The sequence below is a fragment of the Anser brachyrhynchus genome (genome assembly GCF_964034855.1).
Source record: "Anser brachyrhynchus genome assembly, chromosome: 9".
NCBI classification, from domain to species: Eukaryota; Metazoa; Chordata; class Aves; order Anseriformes; family Anatidae; genus Anser; species Anser brachyrhynchus.
In genome coordinates, this window is record NC_137703.1 from 16,668,102 (window position 1) to 16,691,611 (window position 23,510).

General features: G+C 44.0%; 2 protein-coding genes across 8 annotated transcripts in view; one reads left to right on the top strand and one right to left on the bottom strand.

The window, feature by feature from the left end:
- Positions 1 to 117: 117 nt before the first annotated feature.
- CEP63 (centrosomal protein 63) overlaps positions 118 to 23,510 on the bottom strand; it is a 36,995-nt gene continuing 13,602 nt past the window's right edge. The window contains exons 1-17 of one of the 7 annotated variants that reach the window (XM_080604130.1): positions 19,578 to 19,722; positions 19,148 to 19,235; positions 18,979 to 19,028; positions 18,234 to 18,369; positions 16,302 to 16,482; positions 15,199 to 15,294; positions 12,809 to 12,934; positions 11,830 to 11,943; positions 9,202 to 9,438; positions 8,830 to 8,975; positions 7,916 to 8,050; positions 7,177 to 7,291; positions 5,083 to 5,280; positions 4,590 to 4,676; positions 3,927 to 4,129; positions 3,033 to 3,357; positions 118 to 645 (exon numbers count right to left, since the gene is read on the bottom strand). In XM_080604130.1, coding sequence (XP_080460256.1) covers positions 487 to 645; positions 3,033 to 3,357; positions 3,927 to 4,129; positions 4,590 to 4,676; positions 5,083 to 5,280; positions 7,177 to 7,291; positions 7,916 to 8,050; positions 8,830 to 8,975; positions 9,202 to 9,438; positions 11,830 to 11,943; positions 12,809 to 12,934; positions 15,199 to 15,294; positions 16,302 to 16,482; positions 18,234 to 18,277 — 2,166 coding nt within the window. In that variant the 5' untranslated portion in view covers positions 18,278 to 18,369; positions 18,979 to 19,028; positions 19,148 to 19,235; positions 19,578 to 19,722 and the 3' untranslated portion in view covers positions 118 to 486. Of the gene's footprint in view, positions 646 to 3,032; positions 3,358 to 3,926; positions 4,130 to 4,589; positions 4,677 to 5,082; positions 5,281 to 7,176; positions 7,292 to 7,915; positions 8,051 to 8,829; positions 8,976 to 9,201; positions 9,439 to 11,829; positions 11,944 to 12,808; positions 12,935 to 15,198; positions 15,295 to 16,301; positions 16,483 to 18,233; positions 18,370 to 18,978; positions 19,029 to 19,147; positions 19,423 to 19,449; positions 19,725 to 23,510 lie in introns of those variants that run through there. The other 6 variants (XM_080604127.1, XM_080604128.1, XM_080604132.1 and 3 more) reach the window with 6 other exon arrangements.
- ANAPC13 (anaphase promoting complex subunit 13) lies at positions 19,642 to 23,289 on the top strand. The gene is made up of 3 exons (XM_080604163.1): positions 19,642 to 19,898; positions 20,131 to 20,256; positions 22,832 to 23,289. Exons 1-3 carry the CDS (start codon positions 19,689 to 19,691, stop codon positions 22,955 to 22,957), a joined length of 462 nt encoding a protein of 153 aa, XP_080460289.1. The 5' UTR covers positions 19,642 to 19,688; the 3' UTR covers positions 22,958 to 23,289.

The following is a 23,510-nucleotide window of genomic DNA, read 5'->3' on the forward strand; positions in this document are numbered from 1 at the left end:
TTCTTGAAGAACACAGAGTGAAAGGATGGAAAAATTGTTTATCACAGTTCCTGATGAGATGGCAACATAAGCCACAGAATTTATGCTGTGAATTTGCATGAAGAAGAAATGGGACGGTTTTCCGCTTTCCTTTATTTCAATGCTTTTGTATGTATAAAATACAGTTTAAATACTTTACATTAAAAATAGCAAATGCTTCTAAAAACAGCATAATCTGACCGAGTGCACAAACACATATCTCTGATGCAGCCTTGTGTCCCACAGCCTGCTGACTAAATGTTTGTGGTGGAGTACTGCCCTCCATCAGATCAAACATTTAGAGAGGAGTTTCCTTTCCTCAGTATCCCTGCTGCTGATCCAGCTCAGAGCGGGAGGCAAGGCCTCTCTCTCAAGCCCCAGTGGCAACTGCTTTTAGGTACCTCCTTCAGGGGCAGTTTGAAACCATGCAAGTAAAGTAGCATTCAAAGCAGTGCATTTGAAGAAACACTACTCCTGGTGTCCAAAATGTCTCACTATCTTTTCACTCTCTTTTTTCAGTTCCTCAATGTGAGCATCTAGGCATTCCAGGATGTGCTGGGATCTCAGTTCTTCCTCCTCCAGGTATCTCGCAGCTATTGATCCAACTGAAGCTGTAGGCAGGGGGCACTAAGGAGAAAAAAGGGGTATCAGGTATTCTCTCATTCTGCATTTCAGTCAGAAATGTTACTGATCAGCAAACCCCATAGCTAAATACACTTCTAAGGATTGTGTCACTCAGGATTCCACACTTGTGTCATGTGTAAATGTTCCTCCCAACAGTCTCCAAGCAGCAGCAAATACTTCCAAAGCTTTTGCCAACGTGCAGGGAGTAAGACCGGTACCTCAGCACGCGTACCTTTTCCATTTCAGCAGTTCCCCACAGAGACATCTGGCGGGCTAGAGCTGAACAGAAACAAGCTCTCCACGCACCAGCATGGCTGCTGTTCCACTTCACAGAGGAACCCTGACCCCAGAAGCATCAACAGGAATTGGCTATTTACTTTGGAGAAACTGGAGTTTCACTTCAATCACCAGCCCCTCTCCTTAAGATAATGAGAGGGAATGATGTGGTTTGTGCAACCATAGCATAACTCTACAGAAGGTCACCACAAAATCCCAAGGGTCGCCTTGCCCTGGGAGCGTTAGTTCAGCCTCACTTAAGGTTTACATTTTGCTCCTCGCCTTCATAAAAATCTCAGTGTGCGGTAACATCTCAGAGTATGGGTTCCAGAGAAGAGAGAGAACTTCCAGACTGGAACAGCACCAGGAATATCTTTTTCTTTTACACACCTCCTCTTCCTGAATTAATGGGTGACTGCTATAGTCCCACAGGGGAAGCACATGCCAAACTCCCATCGCAGCTCACTGAGTGCCACTTCAATTTGGCTAGCGATGGTCAATGAACTATTCCAGATTCTTTGCTTTACAGTCAAGAATTGTTCCTGCTGCTCGCATCACTTACCCACAAGTTCTGAACTTACAAAAATAACATTGTAAACTAAGCTTAAATAACGAGTTGAAGAGAAGCTTCCTGCACAGGGTCTGGCAGGTGAATTACAACAGAGCTGCTTTCCATTACAGAAAACTTGCCTCAGTGTCTTGGCAAGACAATGCAACTGGTTATTTCCCAACCCTGGAGTCTCATGGTTTTCTGGCCTTCTATCAACAGGCAGGAACAAAGGAAAACAAAAAAATGCTGCAAACAGCAAGAAAACTTCTCCCACTCTGTTATTGCCTACTAGTATGAAGTCTCCTCTCTCGATGTTAAATGAACTGATTTAAAGACACAGGAGCTTGACCATGAGAAGGGAGTCCCAGTCATCACCAGAAGAATCATTTGTGTTTCCTCAGAAACCTTGTTTCTACCTCTGGGTCGATACTGAACAAACAGCTGCACATTCTCTCCTACAAAGCATCAAGCCCTAGAGCTTCTCAGGGCCTGAAGTGGAACTGTTTGCACTTTGATGCCAATCCTGCAATCTGAAGAGCTTCCATTTAGAATATAATTCCCCAAGCTACCAACATCCTTTTTTTTGGGGGGGTCGCACCCACAAACAATTTCAGTCTTGAAATAATCATGACCTTTTCTTGTTAAGAAACCTCAACAAGCTCTACAGACGTGACAAGCCTCCACTTGCCCACGCATGAGCCTTGGAGACTCTTCTCCAGGGTCCCCACAAGACAAAAATATCTGTTGTCACAGCTTACAACACACAACCAGAGGAGAAAAAACTCCAAAGACTGCTAGGGGCAACACATCTGGAGCAAGGACCAGTACCCAGGCTTCCACCCTCCCTGTACTACTACAAACCTCCCTGGTCTGACAAATTCCAGCACACTAGTCTGTGTCCCTCTGCCATTCCCCTCCTCCCTTCCCTGCTCGAATCTGTCTACAGACTGGTAACTGCAGGAGGCACTGGGATATACGGTCCTAAACACCTCAGGCAAGAAATGAGCCCAAGTTTCCTGTGTGTTGGGCAAGTGCTTCAGCAGCAGAGCTGAGGTAGGAGGACAGAGAAGGTGTAAATATAAAAATAACTATCTCCACTTGTGCAGTAGAGCACTCATTTCAAGCTCCCCTATCAGCTGACATAAATGGCTCCGAATGCAGGGTGCTGACTACTGCAGTCCCATTCAGAGGGGTCAGACTCACCTTACTACAGTCCCAAACCAAAAGCTCAAGCAGAATTCTGAAGCAACAGAAGCAGGTCCTGGTACACACTGATGTACATCACCAGTATGGAGAGAACCATGCGCTTCTGGAATTAGCTGAGCAGTTACAGCAAACAAAACCTTTCCCCAGAGAGTTCTGAACAGTAATTACATGACTCCCATTGTCCAAGTAATGACCATCCAGCATTGTTTTCTCCTTCCTGATTTACGCTTGACATACACTCACAGAATAAGGCACCACACAGACAGACCATAGACTCAAAGATGTGGATTTTGCCAGATGAGAACCCAGATATATTGTCAGCAGTTGAATGGCAAAGAGCTTCTATGCAACTGCTTACCAAAGGCACAGATTCTCGCTGATGATTTGAGATGCACTTCTTAGACGCTCCATCTGGAAAACCTTTGCTGTCATCCAGCACGAGGAGTAAAGAATCTGTTCCCTGCAAGGAATCTGGAGCAAGGGTGGGTGACTCCAGGCAGCCCTTCCTGCAGGTCTCGGTGGTTAGCTCACCAGTCTCGGGGATCACAGCTCCCATTTCAGCAGGCAAAGGCTGGATCTTCCATCCCTGGGGCTCCCCTTGATGATGCTGAATAATCTTGTCAGGCTTGTGATGCGTTTTCTCTGTTTGTTCATCATGTTTGTGCTGTGATTCCCTAGTTGTCCTGTAAGGGAGGTTTGAAAACATAACTGGTTGACAGTTTGCCTCTTAACAGCTGAATTTCAGCAAGAACTTGCACAGAAATAACAATTAACATACAGTTTACTGATAGCCTTGGCAATCCAGACTGGCTATCTCTCATTTCCATATGACTCCCAGATGCACAACCAGTCAGCAGGGAATTCTCTCTCACTCTCCTGCTACTGTAGATATCAAAAGCTATAGTATACACACATCCTAGCACGGAAAAAAGAAAAAAAAAAAAAGCACAGCTGCATGTGCCAAATCTAATCCTTTCACCAAAAGCAGCACATACTGCTTCTCTATCTAGAACAGAGGCAGTCAAATACTAGCTGGCTTTGCAGAATGCAAAGTAGCTGGAACTAAAAGCTATTGCGCTACTTAAAGCATAAAGGCAGATTCCAAAGCAGCCCTTTGTGCTCTCCCATACGTACTATGCACTGGACAGAGATGCTGTTCCTAAAGCATGTCATTGAAATCCCACGCATCCCCACACCGTCTGTTTTCCTTCATAGCACAGAAGCAGCATCCTTGGGGTTATGCAACACTCACCCGCAGTGCACATCCCTGGTCCTGGGCTCTTCGCTTTGCAACTGAGCAGTGCCCTCGGGTTCATCCTGGCAGACCTGGGTAGTGAGCTCCAGTTTTGCTCTGGCCTCTGCTAGATCCTTCTGCAATTGCTGGTTCTCTGATTTTAATTTATTTAATTCGGTAGCATAGTCTTCACTGAGTGCTCTCAGGGTGACATCTTTTCCCTAACAGAGAAGGGCTGAAGTCAAAACTTCTGTTTGGCAAGATACCACAGTTAAATCCAGAGCAAAGGCTGGGAAGTGACTTCCTAAAACATATTCTACCATCCCAGTTTTGACTGGCAAAATTTTCACGGCTTTCCTAAGAGCAAATCAATTATATATGCCTTACCGTGTCTGCATTTAGACAAGGTGTGCTAATCTGCCTGGGAAAGGAAATCTCTCTCATCACTGGATGATGCTTTTAAAAACAGTCAGGAAGATATGGACCAAGAGGCATTCAGATGTAGTCCTTCTCGTTATCCCAAGGCCAGAGGCAGAAACATGACCTCGAGTCCTCTTCCAGCTGTATATTCCAGGGTTCCCTCACTTAGTTAAGATGCAAACCTCTCAACCTAAGGTGAGAACACTCAGGTGGGGGACCCACAATGCTACTGGCTTCCCATCTCTGTTCCCTCATGCATACCTCTCGCATACCAAACTCCATTTTTTCCAACATCTCTGAGAGATGACGGTTTTCCAGCCTCAAGGTTTCCAGCTGGACTAGAATTACCTGAGGAGACAGAGGCAAGTAACAGCTCAGAAAAAGAACACAACACATACCTACAAAACCCCACAGCCCTTTTCCACCCTCAGTTGCAAGATTTGAGCCATTATTCCTGCAAGACTGTAGGGAAGACCAGGCAAGTAACAACACACAATCATTTATTTGGTTTCCAAAGATGTCATCATCCAGATCTAGATAACATGAGCGATCTCAAAGAATTCTGTAGGACTGCCTGTTATAGTTTTGAAAAGAAGGAAGATAGATTCACCATAATTCAGAAGATTTCACCAGAAGGGCCTCAAAGCCCTTGTTTAAAGGCTGCAGACAGAAAGAAACTCAACATAGCTAGAAAGTGTAGGGCAGTATTCCAAGCCCTCTGATCCATTAAAGAGACAGCATAAGAGTTTTTTACCCTGTGCTCCACTGCTTTCCTCTCTGCTCTTTCAATTTCTGTTCTCAGCTGTTGTTCTAGGTCTGATGTGGAACCACTTGCAGATGCAATTGTGATGTCCCTCTGGTGTAACTCTTGTGTCAGTCTCGAGATTTCTTTTTTCATCCCTTCTAGCTCACTTCTGCGAGTTTGTTCAACCTGGCAGAGCTGCTCTTTCAACTGGAGGAAGATATGCACACACAACCCATGATCTTTTAACAGATGTTTCAGCAAGACAGCCAAAGCGTTGGATACAGTCATGTGAAAACTAAATACTAGAAAACAAAAAGCTCTAAGTAACAATCCCCCGGTGCATGCCTGTCCTTCCTGATTGAAAACCATCTCATCCCACTCCTTTCTCACACCATAAACTGCCAACTGGGACAAGACACATGCTGTGAAGTACTTAAGACGATCTACAGTCAATGAAATCACAGCCCCTTTAGCTCACCATGCTACCTCAGTGGCCAACAGAGACTCGATGAAGTTACTGGGCAAGCACGGTAACGCTTTCATAATATAACCTTGCAGTTTGCCAAACTGCCTTCCTGAGTCGGAGATGGTATCTTTAAATAGCCCTAACCAGACTTTCCTAACATGAAGGTGTCCAAACACTTTTGATTCAATGGTAGCTTGTAGCAACTAAAGCTATCCATGGCAAATTTCCACAAGCTAGCTATGCACAGGGTAAAAATATACCTCTTTGTTTTCATAACTCCATTTGATGACCACTAGTCCCCGTATTATGAGAGAATAATCATTCCCTATTTATGTTCCACATGACAGGCATGACTTTATTTTTAGTATATTCAATCTCATTTATCTCTTTTCCAGTTTGGTAAATCCCATTTCATTCAGCTGTTCCTTCCATAAAAGTCATGCCATCCTCTTGGTCGTCTTTTTCCATACCTTACCTTGTTTTATTAAATTCCCTTTGAGATGCCAGATCTGAATTGCATACAATATTCTGGCAGGGACACCAAATGTTTATTCAGTGACATACAGAACAACATAGAGCAATTTCTTCCCTAATATTTTATTCCATTAACCAGAAATATTGAGCACCTAAACCTCCAGGATTTTGCTGAGAATTACATACATTTTAGAAAACTGAAACGGATGATCTCTGCCTAGCCATGTAAATACCATATATAATATATACACACACCACAAATATATATATTGATTTATATCCATGTCACCTCAAGGCCTCCCAAGTATATAAAATAGAAACAACCGTAACAAATCTCTTTCCTCCTCACAGCCTGCAGAAGATTCATTGATTGGGTGGCTGTTTAAATGTGCAGCCAAGCACACATCTCTAGCAGGATCTGCATCTCTATACATTTAGAAGATGGGACAAAAGACTTTCACAAAACTGAGGCTTTTGCTCAAGTCCAATAATGTTTCTACTCTAGCCTGGCTCCAGTTAAAAGCTCTCACGCTAACTACTCTAGACCATTATTAAAAGCCAAGAGTTTTGGAGGGCCTGCTTCCCCAGGGTGCAGAGAGCACTAGGGTGGGGTTTCATGGCATATGAGCTACTCTTATTTTTTCCAGATCCTGGATTCACATCTAGGTATCAAGCCTAAAACAAACTCCTTTATTCACATACAGGCTAGAACACAACTTGAAGCCGTATCTCAAGTGTGGTAGCATTTATTACAGCAGAACCCATTCCTTCCCTTTCTTCATCCTGTTGGGAGCCTGTAGAAGGCATACGCTCAGTATTCTGGGTTTGAATTTCTTTGCACGTTCACCCTTTCAGCATCAATTTGAGTATCTCCACACTACAGAGAAGCACTGTGCAACATAGGGAACAGGCCTAAGAGAGGCTCACAAAGTCAACTGCACAGCCACGTACAGAAACCTGAGAAACCATCCTCTCAATTCCCTCTTTTCAGATCTTCTCCTTACTCTTTAGCATATCCCTGCCTCCACAGCACTCCCAGCCTTGGATCCCCTCCGCAGCTTTGCTAACAGTGCACCACAGTCTCTGCTGAGGCACATGACACGCACAGAGAATGGCTGACTCCACAATGCCTTTCCCACTCTCCAGGAACAAAGCAACATTACCTTTTTAATCTCTGCCTTCGACTCAGTATGGTGTTCTTCCATTGACTGCAGCTCTTTGATATTCTCAGCCAGCTCTTCACTCAGCTGTACACACCTCGCATTTGAAGACACCAGGCTGGGTGCCAAATGTAAAACTATGGATTAGAATACTCCAAGAAGGAGAATATGGTCAGGAGAAACTTTGATCTTCCAAGCAGTCTCCTGTGTCCGTCACAATAGAAACTGAACTCTAACCTAGAAGTTCCTTAGCAATCCTTTGGTTTTGTGTAACAAAATCCTTTTAAAAGGAATCAGGAAGCTGATCTAATAGATACAGTGGTTTCCTGTTTGCTTCTTTGTCATAATAAGATTACCAACTTCCCACGCAAACATTTGTCTGAAAACCACAAACTCAGAGAGGAAAACTTGTTTATAATTCTTATTTCATAGGTTTAGATCTGGTTCTTACCAGCTGCCTAACAAAGACTCCCTAACCTATTACAAATGAAAGTGCTAAGCCTAAGCAAGCCAACATACTGAAAACACCCACAGTGTGCAGTGAAAAGCAGCCAGCCAATGAGCAAAACAGTCTCAGTATTAAACTGCAAAATGAATAACATTTGATTTCTTTAGCCCTTTAATATTTTTAAAAGCCTACAAAAATCAGTGGGCCTGGTTAATTTGATGAATACAACACATTAGGTATTACATTATTATCCAAGTTTCATTGCACATTCAGGGAAAGCAAGCAGTCAGCTACCTGTTCTCAAGGTGAGTCACCTCTGACTGTAAGTGCTGTTCCTTCTTCTGGGCAATATCCAGCTGCAGGAGTACATGCTCCAGCTCTAGCCCCGGAGAAGACAACTGCTTCTCCTGCAAGCGCTCCTCCAAGGCCCTAACCAGAAACACGAAATTTAGTTTCAGTAAAAAACCATTATGCCTGATTACACCAATACAGAAAACACAATCGCTATTTGCTTGGAATTCTCTGAAAATTGCACAAAACCCAACACTAGGTGACATGTGTGCACTGTGAATACACAAACATGTCAGCTAGAGGACAGCTCCCTTTTGAGTTCAGGGTGATTGAAGAGGACTGTATCCTATTTTGATGTTGGCCTCCCTGAACCAAACAGTTCCACTGCCATTAGCAGACATCCAGTAACTGCTCACAAGAACCTGTGTGGCGGTCAGGTAACATAAGCCAACGTGGCCATTAGAACCCTCTAGCTTTTGCACGTTGCCAGTGCAGGAGGGAACGGCCGAGATGATCTTCTCACATGTGTTACCTTACCAGGGCCCTCATTTTACATCATTAATTCAGTGAGAACTTCCACTGACATTGGTAAACTCAGTATCAAAACCTGAAAGTCCTCCAGCACACATACACACACACACACAAACAGAAGTAAACCATGCTCAGAAGCTCTGTGCTGCCTCCAGAAAGCTAGACGAATAGAAAACTGATTCCTTCCACACTCTTTGCTGAGAATCAAAAGCAATGCAAACTGGCAAATACTGCAAGGAAGCACAGCACTTGTAAGAAACTACTCCCCTGTATTTCAAGTGATACAGAGCCAGCTCTATGAAAATGCTGCTTCTCTTCTCAGTGGAGGAAACTGGCATATAGATTTGGATGCAAGAGCATAAGCACCAGTGAAGCACAGATGTTACCTGATGAGGAGTTCTTTTGTGTGAAGAGTTTCAGTCACTCTGGCCAGCTCTTTCTGCAACTGTTCCTGGTGCAGCTTGGAGCTGTCAATGAAGTCTTCCTGAGACTGCAAGGTGGCTCTCAGTTCCATCTTCTCATCCTGTAACACCTGCAGGGGAGGAAGAAATGACTGTTGCAAGATGGACTACACTAGATCAGGTTGTTGTAATGAGAAGAGAGGTTGAACAGATTTCTAAAGAACCATTGAAAATAGTGCGGAGCACCACATGGGTACAAAGCCAGCTTTGAGGCCGATCAGGAACTTCACAAAGGCTCTAGAAGGCTTACAAAGGCTCCCTGCTTTAATTCAGTTTCCCAACAATACCTTCACTGACCTCTAACATTTTCTTGGATTGCCTTAGTTCTTCTTGAACTCTTTGCTGATCTTCCAGAATCATGCGATTGTTTTCAGTCAGATCATCCACTCTCATGTTAAGCCTCTCCACCTCCAGCTCGTTGGCACAGATAGCATCATTGGCCCTCTCCAGCTTGCTGGTTAAGTGCTGGATTTCCGATCGGCTAGCCAGCTCCACTGACTCCAGAATCTGCTTCCTATTGGCAAGCTGAGTCTGCTAACAGTAATCGGTATGTATGAAAGTGAAATTCTTGATAGTACAGTACATCAAACCTGCATTCAAAACAACTATTAGTTTCTTTGCACAAGTCACATCTTCGAAGTAAGCATGACTACCTTCCAGGGAATGAAGTAAAGCATTATTCCAGGGTTACAAGGTAGGGTAGTTCTGAAGCTAGACAGAATTAAAAATAAATGAGAGGCCTCTCTGATTCCAAAAGGGTTTCAAAGAGAATCTTAGAAAAGAGGATCTCAAATCACTCAAGTTGTCCAGGTATGAACTAAGAACAAAGCTGCTTAATATTTTTGCCCATTAACCTAAGGCTATACCAGAAGAAATGACAGCATGTAAGGTTTGCAAATGCCATACACGAGCTAGAGATTACCCCATCATTAATTCCACGCTAGGACAGAAAGCAGCTCTTGGTGCACAATAAGGGGGGAAAAAAAAAGATCAAAAACTGAACTGGGTACAACCACCAATTATGCTTTGCTTTATGCAGTAAATAATCTGGTTCTAACACCCTGCTAGAATGCTCACTTTGAATGTTTCATTGTTTTAGCAGCAGACAAAAAAAAGTAATAGCGTAAGGAACATATGACTAGCAAACAATATATGCACTATTATTTACAAGCATGATACTTTATTTCATAGCATTTTTTCCACATAGTTAATTGGTGAAATTTAACAAGCCAGCTCTCATGTAAGCTTCTAAGAATATTCACTTTGTGTATTTCCTTTTGTATAGTACCTTATAATTTTTAAAGGCTGAAACAAAATATTTGAGTAGTCCTTTACTCCCAATTTCTAAGAGCAGCAATTCCTGCCAGCTTCAGAATCACCACTTGCCTGACACATAATGCCTCATAACTGAGAAAACTATAGGAACTGTGCGTTTGGAAGACTATGGTATAATTTTGATTACAGCCTTTTCATTATTTGAATAGTCATGACAGAAAATGTAATCAAGAGGGGCAACAGTTTAAAGTATAGCCTTTCTCAGCCCAATAAACCAAAGTGCCAGACTACCTGAGCATTTATTTCTGCATTAGGAAAACATTTAAACTCTCTCTTACTTCCAGCCACAGAACATGCACAGCAGCACAGAAATCAAGTTTCATCTGTTGACTTTAAGGGCTGCAGGTGTTACAGAGAGGTGCTCATCACTGGATGAGAATGGCAGGCTTCCCTTAACTACGCTGAAAGATATGAGGGGGATCCAGCTGAAAGCACGGAAAGAGAGAGTACTCCGCGGTCACAGATCTCAGCTTGACCTTGTGCCAGAAAAGCAACCAAGCATACAAAACGCATAGAAACATCCAAGACAAGAATTTAGTACTTTCATGCTGGACTTTTCAAAGAAACTGAGGTTTCAGGCAGTCTGTTCACAGCAACTATGCACCTAACTCACCTACACGGCTTACGAAAAATGTCCCCAAATGTCTGTTCTTCTGCTGCACACTGAGTTCCTCCATGCTCCAGTATACCAGCCTGCACTCCAAGGACACATCTGTTCTCAGACAATTGAGCTATCAATGATAAAAAGACAGCAGAGCAGCAAGACCTTCTGCTCAACGACTCTCTCTGCATTTGTAGATTTACTAGTGTCAGCCTCTCACAAAGCCCCTGTCAGAGCCAGCTTCAATCCTGTCATCACAAGCTTCCTCCTTGCAGGAGCTTCCACTCAAGAGTAATTCAGGAGCCCATTAAGAGTAAAGTCCCCAGCAAGAGCTTCTTATCAGTGTCTGCTGTGATTGTGTCAGTGTGACTTCACAGCTGTGCTCTAGGTCAATTCATCTTGCTCTGCTGCAGCACCACTAACTCACTGAACGATTAGCTTTTCAGGAACAGCAGCCCCATTACTTCTTGCCTTTAGGAGACCAAAAATAAAATAAAAAACAGGGCTGAAAAATGCTGTTACTTCAGTACTTCGAAGTATCTGTTGTAGGGGAAGACTATTTTCCAGCATCATCCTCTGAGCTGGACCTACAAGGTACATATTTAGCTACTGGCAGGTAAACAGCTTTGAACTAGATGACTTGATGTAACAGCTATTTTAAAGTGTTGTATGTCGTGGTCTCTGCCTCTCAGGGAAAGCTTCAACCTACTACCTTCTCTGCTAATTGGAGCAGGGGGAGGGAGAGCTGCAAGAGGTTTGTCTAACCTCTGTTGATAGACTCCAGATCTTTTTTCCATACAGCACTTATACAAAGTAAAGCTTATTCCACTGGGACATTAGAAGTCATTTCAATGGCAACCTAAACTGGATTCAAGCCTGAGAGATTTCATTAGTCTCTCCCTCTTCCCTCCTCCCTGCTCTCCCACCTGCTGCCACAAACAAAACAAAACAAAACAAAACAAAAAACTTTCAGCACATATTAATTGTACCTGAATGAGCTCAGACTGCTCAGCCAAAGCCTTCCTCTGTGCTTCCAGCGATGCCACCTGCTGCTGGTAACGCAAACGCTGCTTCTCCCAGTCAAGTGATTTCTGACGAAACTCCTGCAAGGACAGCGGGGGTGGCTTAGAGCAGTACATCCACTCAGTTGACAAGATTGCCCCCTTCCAGGTCATATCCATGTTTGCTTTCTCTCTCCACCATACCCTCATGCACCTTTCCCCACAGCGGGGATACCATTAGCCAGTCATTTGATGCACCAACTCAGCGGTACAAAGCCCCTCACATACTGTGCTTGCTTGTATTTCCCTCCCTCTCGAGATGAACGTCAGTGTCAATTATTGCTGTTTACAAATGTTAAGTGCTAAAAGATTCATGGCTAGTTTCATGGATTTGTTGTCAGAGGTTTAACAATTCAGATCGGCTTTAGCTTCCAAGACAGGCTGCTATTGAAGTCACAAAGATGGCAACCATTAACTACAGAGTTTTAATGCTATCCTCTGCTCCACAAATTGGACACTGCCATCAGTCAGATGCATTTGTCAGCTTTGTCTACAGCGTACGTTAGAAGAAAATTGAGTGTGGTTGAGCTCAGCATAGCAGGAAGATTAAAAGACGAAACATGGTTGAGAAGTTTTATAAGTAGCTCTTCCCCTCTCGAAGAAGCGAGATGACAACCTCACCACACGGGAATTATTCCACTCACATAATTAATTACTCTTCCAGCACTTTCTTCCTTTCATTTATTCAAAGATTAAGAACAGCGAAATAGTTTATCCTGTGTACTGAGAGGCCTCAATGCAGGCAACAGTCTTTATTACAGAAGTAATTGAGAAGAGCTAGATGGAGAGTACCTTTTCACCAGGATTCACAGTCCACTTCCTAGTTCACTGCTCAAACTCACCAGTGAAGCCCAGAAAGTCAGTTCATACGTGCGAACTGATTAGCAGTTGCTTTCTAACTACTTACCTCCAGCTTCCTGGTCAGTCGTCTCATTTCAAACTGGTCATCCCCTTGTCTTTTGTTAGATTCTTCTCTAGCTTCTCTCATTTGTTTCTTCTGCAGCTTCTCATAGCTTCTTCTCAGCCTAGCCAACTGCAGGAGTTCAGTAAAAAGGACAACTTTGTTCAAGGCCACCAGGCAAGAATTAAATAGCGCTTTGAGGGAAGGCATACAAAATGGTTTCACGCAAACAATTCCCCCAATCAAGGCCACACAGCTTGCAAATGAAGATTTATATTTGTATAATGAGCCTATTATACTGATAGTATCACAAAATACGCTGTTATATAAGAGGAGCAAGATGCCACACTTAAGTCATGACATCAGCAGCTCCAATTAGACCCCTGTCTTATCACAATTAAAGCATGACTAAAATATTGATCAGATGGAGGTTTACTTGTAGCTGTTAATGTAGCTACAGCGTGGTACCTCCTCTCCCTACAGGTGGCTCCCAGCCACAGCAGCAGAAGCAGAACCTGTGGTCCATCTCCCATGGTGGGGCACACCATGCCAAACAGGGGCAGGCGGGAGTCCTACACAGAAGTACAGTTTCTTCGAGGTTAAAGCGAAGCTCAGGTGGGGACTGGAACTCTTCCACTTAGCAGAAGGAAGATTTGAGAATTGCTATTATACATTATATCAACACTACTTCATCTGTCTTTTTTTGCTTAGATACACTGTGCATTTCACAATGACTGGAGCATGCCAACAGAAAATATCACTCCTCCGCCTACTGCTAGAATGCTGAAGTCTTATCAGAAGCACGAATGAGGAAAAAACTCTTGACATTAAAATGACCCTCTGTGAAAACAATCACTTGCAACTTGCACAGCATTTTCCATCTGATGAGCTCCCTCAACTCAATTATTAAATAAATTAAGTTTCCACTTCATGATCACATGAATTTGAGAAGACATCATACCCACTTTGGGAAATGATGGAGAAACTTAAGCCCACGGATAAACAGGAGGACTGTGAGAACAAACGCCTGAATCAAGGCCTCATGATTCAGTCCCACACACCGGTCACAAAAGGTTCTCCAGTGCCCTGAGTCAGCACAGTACTTCGGCACGTTCAATGGGAATGGACAGATGTACAGGCTTAGAGTTAATATGTGAACATGTTTTGCCAAACGAGTCAGGAGATTACAAGCAGTGGTTTATTCTTTCAACAACCTCAGTGAGTTGGACACTGTACCTGTAATTTTACTGATAATTGTGGTAAACTGAGATAAAAAGAATTTCCCCAAACAGCACTAGCAACAGAAGACCGAGGAATATTGCAGCTTAATGTCATCTACATTAATACTTTGTGGGTAAAACACCAACGCACTGCAATTTTAACCACAACACACACTTTATTTTAGCCTTCGCAATTTAGGCAGATCTGCCAATGCACCTCAGCTTTGCTCTGCAGCTTATCCACTGTTCCAGTGGGAACATCTACTGAATGAAGGCTGTTAATCATACGGAACAGTAAGGTGTTTTAAATGAGGACAGATGCTTTCCGTCATCAAAGCTAAGACTACCAAATTAATTTAACTTACAGCTTACAGTGAGCATGAACCAAGCCCAACCCTCCAGAGAAAAAAGGTCAACACTCTACTAGCTGCTCATGCTATTTACTCGCTGCTTCTGACAAGCAAGTGGAGACAGGCAAAGAGTTAAGGCATAAACATGGAATGCTGCTGTACTACCTGCAGGATATTGCGTGTGTATCTCCTTGCGGTGAACAAGCTTTTTGAGATGAAAGCTCTGAAACTGTTTTTTTCAAAATATTTTCCAAGTGCACTTAGTTTTTATTAAGCATATTAAGACTAATATGCCTTGGAAGAACAAAATCCCCATCAAAAAAATCAGAATCAATGGAGGCAGAAAGATGATGAGACTGCATACCAATCTCGTCTCATTTTCTTCATACAATCAAGGCCAGTTACACCACCACCCCATTTTAATTTCATGAAATGCTGAAGGAGCAAACTGCTGTTGCCTGTACCCATAGCAACTTCTGTATAAGCACTATGGTGAGTAGAATTGGCAAACAGGAAATTTTTGCAGTAAACTTCTGCAGATGTCTAACACATGAAAATTGCAACAGTACACTTACTACACATTTCTACTCCAACAGTCTTCTTTGTCACAGAGTTCCTCCCAAGTGCTAAAAAACAGGGCTATCGAAGCATAAAAATACCATTTTGTATGTGTGCAATGCTCTCTTTTTTAAGAACATAAACGTCCAAAGAATGGGAAGTTTTAAAACCATGACATTTAAACAACAGCAATGATGCAAAGTATTTCACCTATCAGATCATATGTCAACTGGGAACCAAAAACCAATCTTCTCTTTTTGAAACTTACCTCCTCTTGAAATTTCTTTAGTTGCTGTTCGTATTCTCTAACCAAGTCCTGTTTGGCTGTTTCCATGTTTTCTAGCTGCTGACGCAACATGCCAACCTGAGTGACAAATCAAAATGCAGATGAATAAAATAGAAACAGACTTCATTGTCAGTAAATACAGGGATTACTTTTCATTTCATAAATATACACTGGAGAAGGAGTGGCAAATGAATGCTAAGAGACCCTCAATCTCCTAGCAACTGGATGTTTCAATGGGGTTGCTCACTGTGAACCAGAGTAAGCTTATGCCTTAATCTTTGGTTGGCTGGGACCAGAACTGCTTCTGTTCTGGCCTCTCGCTTTCAACTGGTTTCTGGCTTTCATTTTTGGGGACAAAACTGACAGTTTTGGCTTGAAAGAAAATGGTATTTTTCTCTATCATTTTCATCTTATGGCCTCCCTGACTCTTGCTGATTTTGTCTGATCCACAGAAAGATACAGAAAGTCATTGTACAAAAGAAAGTCAACGCTCCACATCCTGTGCAGAAACGTCACATGTTGATACTTCTACACTAATAAAGAAATTTATTACATTTCCTTCAGTCTTTAGATACAGGCTACAATAAATAGCCCTCAGAAAACCTCCCAGCAACATCTTGGTGTAGTTTACACCACTAAACATTTTTCTGCCCATGCATGCAGGCTGCAAGGCTGTTGGCTACTGCTGTGTCCAGATTCAGCACCTCTGGGTTCTCTTCAGAAACTCTGGCCATTCAACTTGCACCAACTTCAACCAACCCTTAGAGAGCTGATCATTTGACTTTGGTTGAATTATGAACTGGACACCCTTGTCCAACAGGCTCCTTTATAAATTCGAGTGCTGATTTCCAGTCATGAGACAGGCTCCTGTTTTGCTTAGCATAGCTGTTTGCTAAAGTTAATCCTTTGTTTTGGCCTGGCAGTTAAACAAATAAATCTGAATCAAATCTGATGAAACTAACTAAAATACAGGTCCATGCAAAGTCAACAGACTCTGAAACTGAGGTTCAGTCTTTATATTGTATTGTAACATGTAAAACACACAGCTGGATGCTGATCAGGAAGCAATAAACCAGAGGCAGTACCTCCTTATATTTTTCCTCCAGAGCAGCCCTGGCCGAGGACAGCTCCTGCTCTCGAACACTCAAGCAAGATTCCAAAGCCTGTGTCTGACCTTCCCACTCAGACCTCTTGTGAGCCACCATAATGTCGATCTGCTTCATCAGCTCCTGCAGCTCAGCCTCGCAGGAAGTCAAGAACCCACCGCTGGAAGGGAAAGAGCTTCAGGTCACAAAGCAGGCACCACCCCACACAGGTCCAGCATCCCCACACCAGTGAAGTCAGCAGAACAAACTGACTTGCACTAAAGGCACCGGCACTGCACACGCTGTACTGTGAAGTCTATGCAAGTCAGCTTGCAGAGAAATTTATGGAATATTTATGCGTTCACCCAATTGTCTAACGCACTAACTCACAACTGGTACATTCATATCACTGAACAGAAACTTACATTTGGCAATGACCAATGAAGAGTACTTTTGAAATCCTAGTCAGAACAAATGACCTATACACTTTAAAATGTAGGGTGTTTTGCCTTCTACTCACCACATAACAAGCACCTATAAACACTTTTGTCTTGGTAGTATGCATTATCAAGGCAAACCAGAATATGTTATATCCACATTTTGTATTGGTCTTAATTGCTCTCCAGACAGAGGCATTTTATACCAAGTTTCAGTCACCAGAGAAATCTTACAGCCAAGCTATCAGCTCCTGAAAACAAAAGTTTATCACAAATGCAGACAAACCCCTAAGTAGAGAGGGTTGGATGACAACATGATAATGAAGAATAAAACATTCTCAATCCAATGGGGAGAGTCTGCTCCCTAGTGATGCTGCAGTTTCTAATTTGGTGCAGTAATTATTGAAGCCAATTCAACTAAACTCCTCTGAAACTTCACAAGCTGCTAAGCCAGGGACAATATTAAGGCTTGCAAGATACAGCCCTAGAGGGCAGTGAACTCCATGATGATCTTCACCCCTTTAATTTGCCTGTCAAACAGAAAGCACTGAAAAGAAATGGAAATCAATAGGTTAAAGGATTGAAATTTCTCTGTTCCCCCAGAGCATATGCACACTTCACAACTTGACAGTTTTTCTATAGGGAAAGAAATAGTTCTTAAAGCAGCCAAAATCAGTTAAATTTGAAGTTCACCCTGTCCTGCGAGTTAACCAAAAATTAGCAGCTATTATGCAGAGCAAGAACATTTCCTTCTCAGCATCTGCTAATATAAAGCTAAGTCTAAACTTGATTTATGCAACCAGTTATCTGTAGAAAATACATGGTATCAGTAAACTTGAGTCACGTTCTCAGAGAAAACTATGAAAATTGCATCAACGACTTTTGCTTCGTGTTTGTTTAGTAAATAAAACATTTTTTCCATTATTGGCACTACAGTCTCTCTCTGGGATCCGAAAGTCTAGATACTTTAACCTACGACAGACCATTAAGGATTCTTCAGAGACGAATGGAACTCTGCCATTTCAACACAAGCAGGAACTAATCAGATGCTTGCATTAAAAACAGACAGCAAAGATATGTCTCATTAACCTTGCAGGGCTCTTAAGAAAAATATTTATTCACACTTCTAATTGCCATTGCTCCTGATGCTACAAGGTAAGAAGGGTCTTTTAAAAAAAAAAGGGGGAGAGGGGTAAAGGTTTTAGGAAAATGAAACGTTGAAATTCTAACAATTAAGACTGCAATACCTGGTAGCAAGGGATTACTGCAAAGCCAGCTAGCTGAACCAGCGACTTTGCTTCTGCACCAGCTAAGGCCACTGCACGCTGTATTTGCCCACCAGCAGACGGTGGGGGATAAACACCAAAGACCTTATTTAAGCAATGGAAGTTTGCATAATAATGGTTTTGGTATAAAACGGATTTGGTTGTAAATAAGAGGGAAGCTCTGTACTTAAACTATTTTAAAAGACTGGCATACACTTTTGCTTACATACCTCCCCTGCCCATTTCTTTGCATTCCTTCCAATAAAGCCTCCATCAGCAAATCGGAGTGGATTTAGCAGCTAGGAAAGTACACAAAAGCAGCGCTCACCCGTGGCAATGTAAGAGCAAGCCTACTTCTCCATCCAGCTGCAGAACAAACAGACAAGTCCACAGGGGAAAGAAGTTAAAAAAAATACATAATATATAATTATCACACAATTACAAATGAGCAGAACAGTGGTCACCTTCATGAATTTACGAGCAAAATAAGGGAAAACAGTTTTTTGTACAAAAGAAGATCCAAGAGAAGCATGCGGCACTATGAGATCGCAGCGATACTACGCTCCTTAGAGCACATAACTGCAACTCACGCAGCAGCTGTACCAACCCATGCCAAACGTCCACACGGCCAGCCCAAGATCCACCTCTGACTGATACATCTGTCGCTTCAGACAAAAAATATCAGCACTGTGTAAAACTAGGGGTATCAATCTATCTCTCACTTAGGTCTCTCCCTAGCCTATCACAGTCTAAACAGACCACGCAATTTTCCGCTGCGTTCAGGATACACCGCTGGTTCGTATGGCTCTGAGAACTGCCTTTTAAAGATAGCAGTCACTTTTTAAAAATTCCTCCGGTGCCTTAAGCTATGAAGGTAAGCTGCCCAGGTGTAGAGCAGCAGTACGTTGCCTTAGTTAACCCAACGTCCTTCAAGTCACACACACGCATACGTATGCACGCACGCAGAATTTTCACCTATATGTGAAGCACGAAGGGCTTATCCTACAGGCAAAAATGGGGGGAGGCTAAAAATGAAAATAACAAAAAACGTTAAGTTACAACAGAACCACGCCAGAAAGCTAGAATTTATTTCAATGGCTCCTCCATGAACCAGTGGCTCCTTAACACAAAAACGGTTAAACACCTGAGGATAAAGAAGTACACTTCAGCTTCGCTCTGTGGAGGCATTCGCACCATCTGCTGTTGCCAACACATCCGTACAGTCTCGAGCCCTGATACCGGGTTATTAAGCAATTAACAGAAGGGGCAGTCAGTCAGGGCAAATGAGATTTTCAAAAACGCAGGCCTGGCTTTGCTCTCTTTTCATTTCCCTCCGAGATCCCATCCCGAGCTCCTACAGCGCTTCCAAACCCCATCCGGCCATCAGACCCGGGGACTCGAGCAGTACCTCAACACCCCCCCGTGCACCCAAAACTCCCGTCTCACCGAGGAGGAGAACAGAAAATCCTCTCCCCACGGAAGCAGCCTCTCCCTGCCCCGTGCTTAACCCCCCCCCCCCCCCAGCACCCCAGCCCGAGACCCAGCCGCGGCAGAACCGAGCCGAGGGAGGGAACCTGGCCAGTGCCGGGCCCGGACGACCCCCGAGCACCACACGCGGCCCCGGGCCGCTCCGCTCCCCGCCGCCCGCTCCCCGCCCGGCCTCCGCCGGGGGACGGCGCCGCTTGATGACGGCTGGCGGCGGGCGCCGGGGAGCGGCGGCGACCCGAGGCGGGCCGAGGCAGCGGCCCCAGCCCCGGGAGCCGCCCAGGGGCCAGACGGAGCCGCCGGGGCCGTTGGGTTTGCAGCGTTCGGGGGCCGTGGCGTGCGCCGCCATTAAGCGCCGGGTGCGCCCGGCCGTGCGGGGCCTCACGCTCTCCTACAGGATATTTGTAAAGGTCAGTAGCCATAAACGCGCTCAGGGCTGCGCCACGGGTAGCGGCAAGGCTTGCTTCCCGCCAGGCTTCACGCTTCATGTAATCGGATCGAGCCCAAAAGCCGGGTGGCCCTGCCTGGGCAGGGGTGGGAGCAGAGGGACCCGAGGTGCCCCCACCTCGGCCGCTCCGCGTGGGTCTGTGAAGGCAGCGCGGTGTTAACGTGCGTGTCGGAAACGGCATCGCGGTGTCCCAGGGCTGGCGGTACCTGCCCGCTGCGAGGATGGACAGCGAGGTGCAGAGGGCTGGCAGGATCTTGGACCTGATCGACGACGCGTGGAGGGAAGACAAGCTGCCCTACGAGGACGTGGCCATCCCGCTGGTAGGTGAATCGCGGCTCGTCAGCCCGAGGTACGGCTGGTGCGTTTCGCACAGCCCCTGCCAAAAATGGCACGGACGATATTGCCGGTGGCACCGCTGATTTGTACAAAAGGTTCCTGGGATGGGTATGACTTGCCCTTTCCTGCCCTGTGTGCCAGTCAGGCCTGCGTGTAGACGAGGACATGGATGTTCCTGTCCCCATTCCCCAGCCAGTTGCCAAATCTCCTCAGAACTGTAGCACCCGTCCCACCACACACTGCGGGGTTTGGCATCGGGGGAAGCAGAATTGCCCTCTGTGCTGCCCTTCGGCATTATCAGCAGTGACCACTTAGTTTGTAGAACAGAGAGGGTCAGTCTTATGCTGACAGTTGAAGTCTTGGTTTCACTTTATTTCCACTTCCTGACATTCCCTTATAAGCAGCTGACCTTTTTTTCAAATGTCTTCCTAATCAGACTTCTCCAAATACATTGTTGCAGTTGCCACTTCAAGGATAGTAGGGAATATACTGGCACCTGCAAGTAGGACTCTTGCTTGTAATGCTGCATCCAATGCATGGCAGCTATCCTTCCATCCAGTGTACAGCCTGTACAGCTGCTAAGCCAGAGGTGCAGCTGAGGAAAAGCTACCTCTTATCCCACAAATCCCCAGGCTGAAGCTTCACATCTCCCCTACCAGCACCTTACTTAGCCATTGGGAACTGTCTGTGAACTGAGAAGTATCTGAGGATTTTCCCTTTCCTTCTTCAGTCAGCTGAACGAGCTTTACCCTGGCTAGCACTGACGAAGTAGTCATGCCAAAATTGTGGCAAACAGTAGGCTGCTAGTTTATTTTAGAATTGTAGAATCATAAAGGTTGGAAAAGACCTCCAAGATCATCTTGTCCAACCATCTCCCTACCACCAATATTACCCACTAAACCATGTCCCTAGGTACCACAACCAACCTTTCCTTAAACACCCCCAGGACGGTGACTTTTAGCACAGAGACATTTCCAAATTTCCAGTGACATGGCTCTGGCTTTAGCCTTTACATCACAGCATGCCACCATTCTTGGATAATGCAGCTCAGGTTTGGCCAAGCCCCTTCTTGGTGCAGTGAGGGGATCTCAAAACTATGATCCAGTCAGAGCGAGACGCCCAGCACTGTCTTTTCAGGGGACAAGGCGCAGCTACTCACCTCCAAAATCCATATATACAGCACACAAGTTTTCACAGAATCACAGAATCATCTAGTTTGGAAGAGACCTCCAAGATCACCTAGTCCAACCTCTGACCTAACACTAACAAGTCCTCCACTATACCATATCACTAAGCTAACGTCACTTTCCTGCCAAGGTTTGAGCTAGAGGGAAAGATTCTGTACAACTGTGGTTCTCAGATATGAGAACCCAAACCCCACTTTGCTTAGAATAATGTGTTTTTAAGGCAGGCTGAATATTATAAACTGGTTCCTTGATGACATTTGCCATCACTCTGTGTCCAGGTCAAGAAACGCTACTGTTTCTTTCCTTACAGCTATCATCTCTTCAGCTACTTGCAGCACATACAGGTGGCAGCCTCAGAGCAGGAAGCCTCATCAATTAACAATCGAAAGAAAGGCCTGGTTGTGGATACACAGATCCTCAGGGATGGGATTGGCTCTGATCACATGGAGAAACCAGCGCAAATTCATGGGAGACTTGATCAGAAGCACTGTGAAGGAGCAAGCAGAATAGCTGCACAGTGGTGTCTGAGCCTGTCCTGAGCATCTGATCCAGTGCTCATTGGAGAGACTCCCATGAACTAACATGGGCTGAAATCATATGCCATTTTCAAAACTGACAGATTTTATTTAGCTCACAATGGGATTTCCAGAGATCTAGAACTCAGAATTCTTGCCCAAACAGTTGTTTGCAGAATGTCTTGCAGAATAACACATACTCTTTGTGGCCACACCAATACAGCAACACTGAGAACAAATAATACAAGGAAGCAAAATGAAATTTCACTTAAGCTATACTTCCTCCTTACTGTGCCCTGAGGAGCTCTGTGCTGCACCTGGTGGGGGTTTCTGACATTTCCTCTTGCTGTAGCACAGCCACACCTGTGTTCAGCATGTAGGAAGAGGAAGGATTTCTCACCTGCCACAGGAAAGTAATATGTTACAGAGCCAGTTGTCTAAATACAGCTACAATAAATGCAGTATCTGTATTCTTGGCAACAGCAAAAGAAACACATTGCAAACCAGCACTGAAATAATTGCACCGTACTATTATTTACTTATTTTGCTTTTGCTATATATTCTTCTTCACTGTGTGTGCAGTCTGAGTATACAGCAAGGCCCCAGGGCCCTGGAAAACCAATTTACCTTTCAGATGAAGCATCATAATCATATGAAAAGAATATTGTTCATAACTGGGCTTAGTAATGTTTTAACTGAATCACTATGTGTGAAATGTATTGTTCAGATGCCCCCTCTGGTCTCATTTGTGGATTTTTGTATTTATTCATACGAAGTCTTAGTCACCTGCTCCTTCTAGGAAGCAAGCCTATTATGCATGGAATGCATTGTACCTTTTTTTGTTTGTTTGTTCTCAGAATGAGCTTCCTGAACCAGAGCAAGACAATGGTGGCACAACTGAGTCTGTGAAAGAACAAGAAATGAAGTGGACAGATCTGGCTCTCCAGTATCTCCATGAAAATGTTCCTCCCACAGGAAACTAGCGAATCAGTCAGATTTCATGCAGGGGATGCATGAATGTGTTATAAAAATTATTTTTCATCTGACCATCATTGTCATAAGCTTCTCTAAGGAGGAAACAAAGTTCCTGAAGAAGGCTTGGATTCAAACTACTCAGTGACTAAACACGGTTTAACATGCTTCCGTGATCCTTGTGAAATAACAGAGGCTATGTGAAACCTCAGAGCTAACATCAGAATGTTTCTCTTTACTTATGTAACATTATTTTATATCTTCTGTTAACTTATTCTTAAGTTGGTGCCAATTTTGTTCTTAAATGTTTTCTACATGTGATATAAAAGTAGTTTTTACTGTCTGACGTTGTTCTTTCCTTTCAAATCTCACGATGGGATCGTTTGTGACTCTGAAGGCTCATGTTCCAAGTATAACGGTGTATTTTGTGGTTAGAGCTCGCTATAGAAAACCCAAATAACGTTGAGTCAGTTGTTACCATCTTTAACCAGTGTGTGACTTGAGTGAAAGATTGGTCAGTCAGATTCTAGGGCTGGAAGTTACGTGTAAACGCAAGTGGCTATT

Excerpts from the sequence above, each read along its gene's own strand:
- ANAPC13 (XM_080604163.1), top strand. The coding sequence starts at position 19,689 with ATGACGGCTGGCGGCGGGCGCCGGGGAGCGGCGGCGACCCGAGGCGGG. Across the intron at positions 19,899-20,130 it reads CCTACAGGATATTTGTAAAG|GGCTGGCGGTACCTGCCCGC; the intron begins GTCAGTAGCCAT and ends GCGGTGTCCCAG. Across the intron at positions 20,257-22,831 it reads AGGACGTGGCCATCCCGCTG|AATGAGCTTCCTGAACCAGA; the intron begins GTAGGTGAATCG and ends GTTTGTTCTCAG.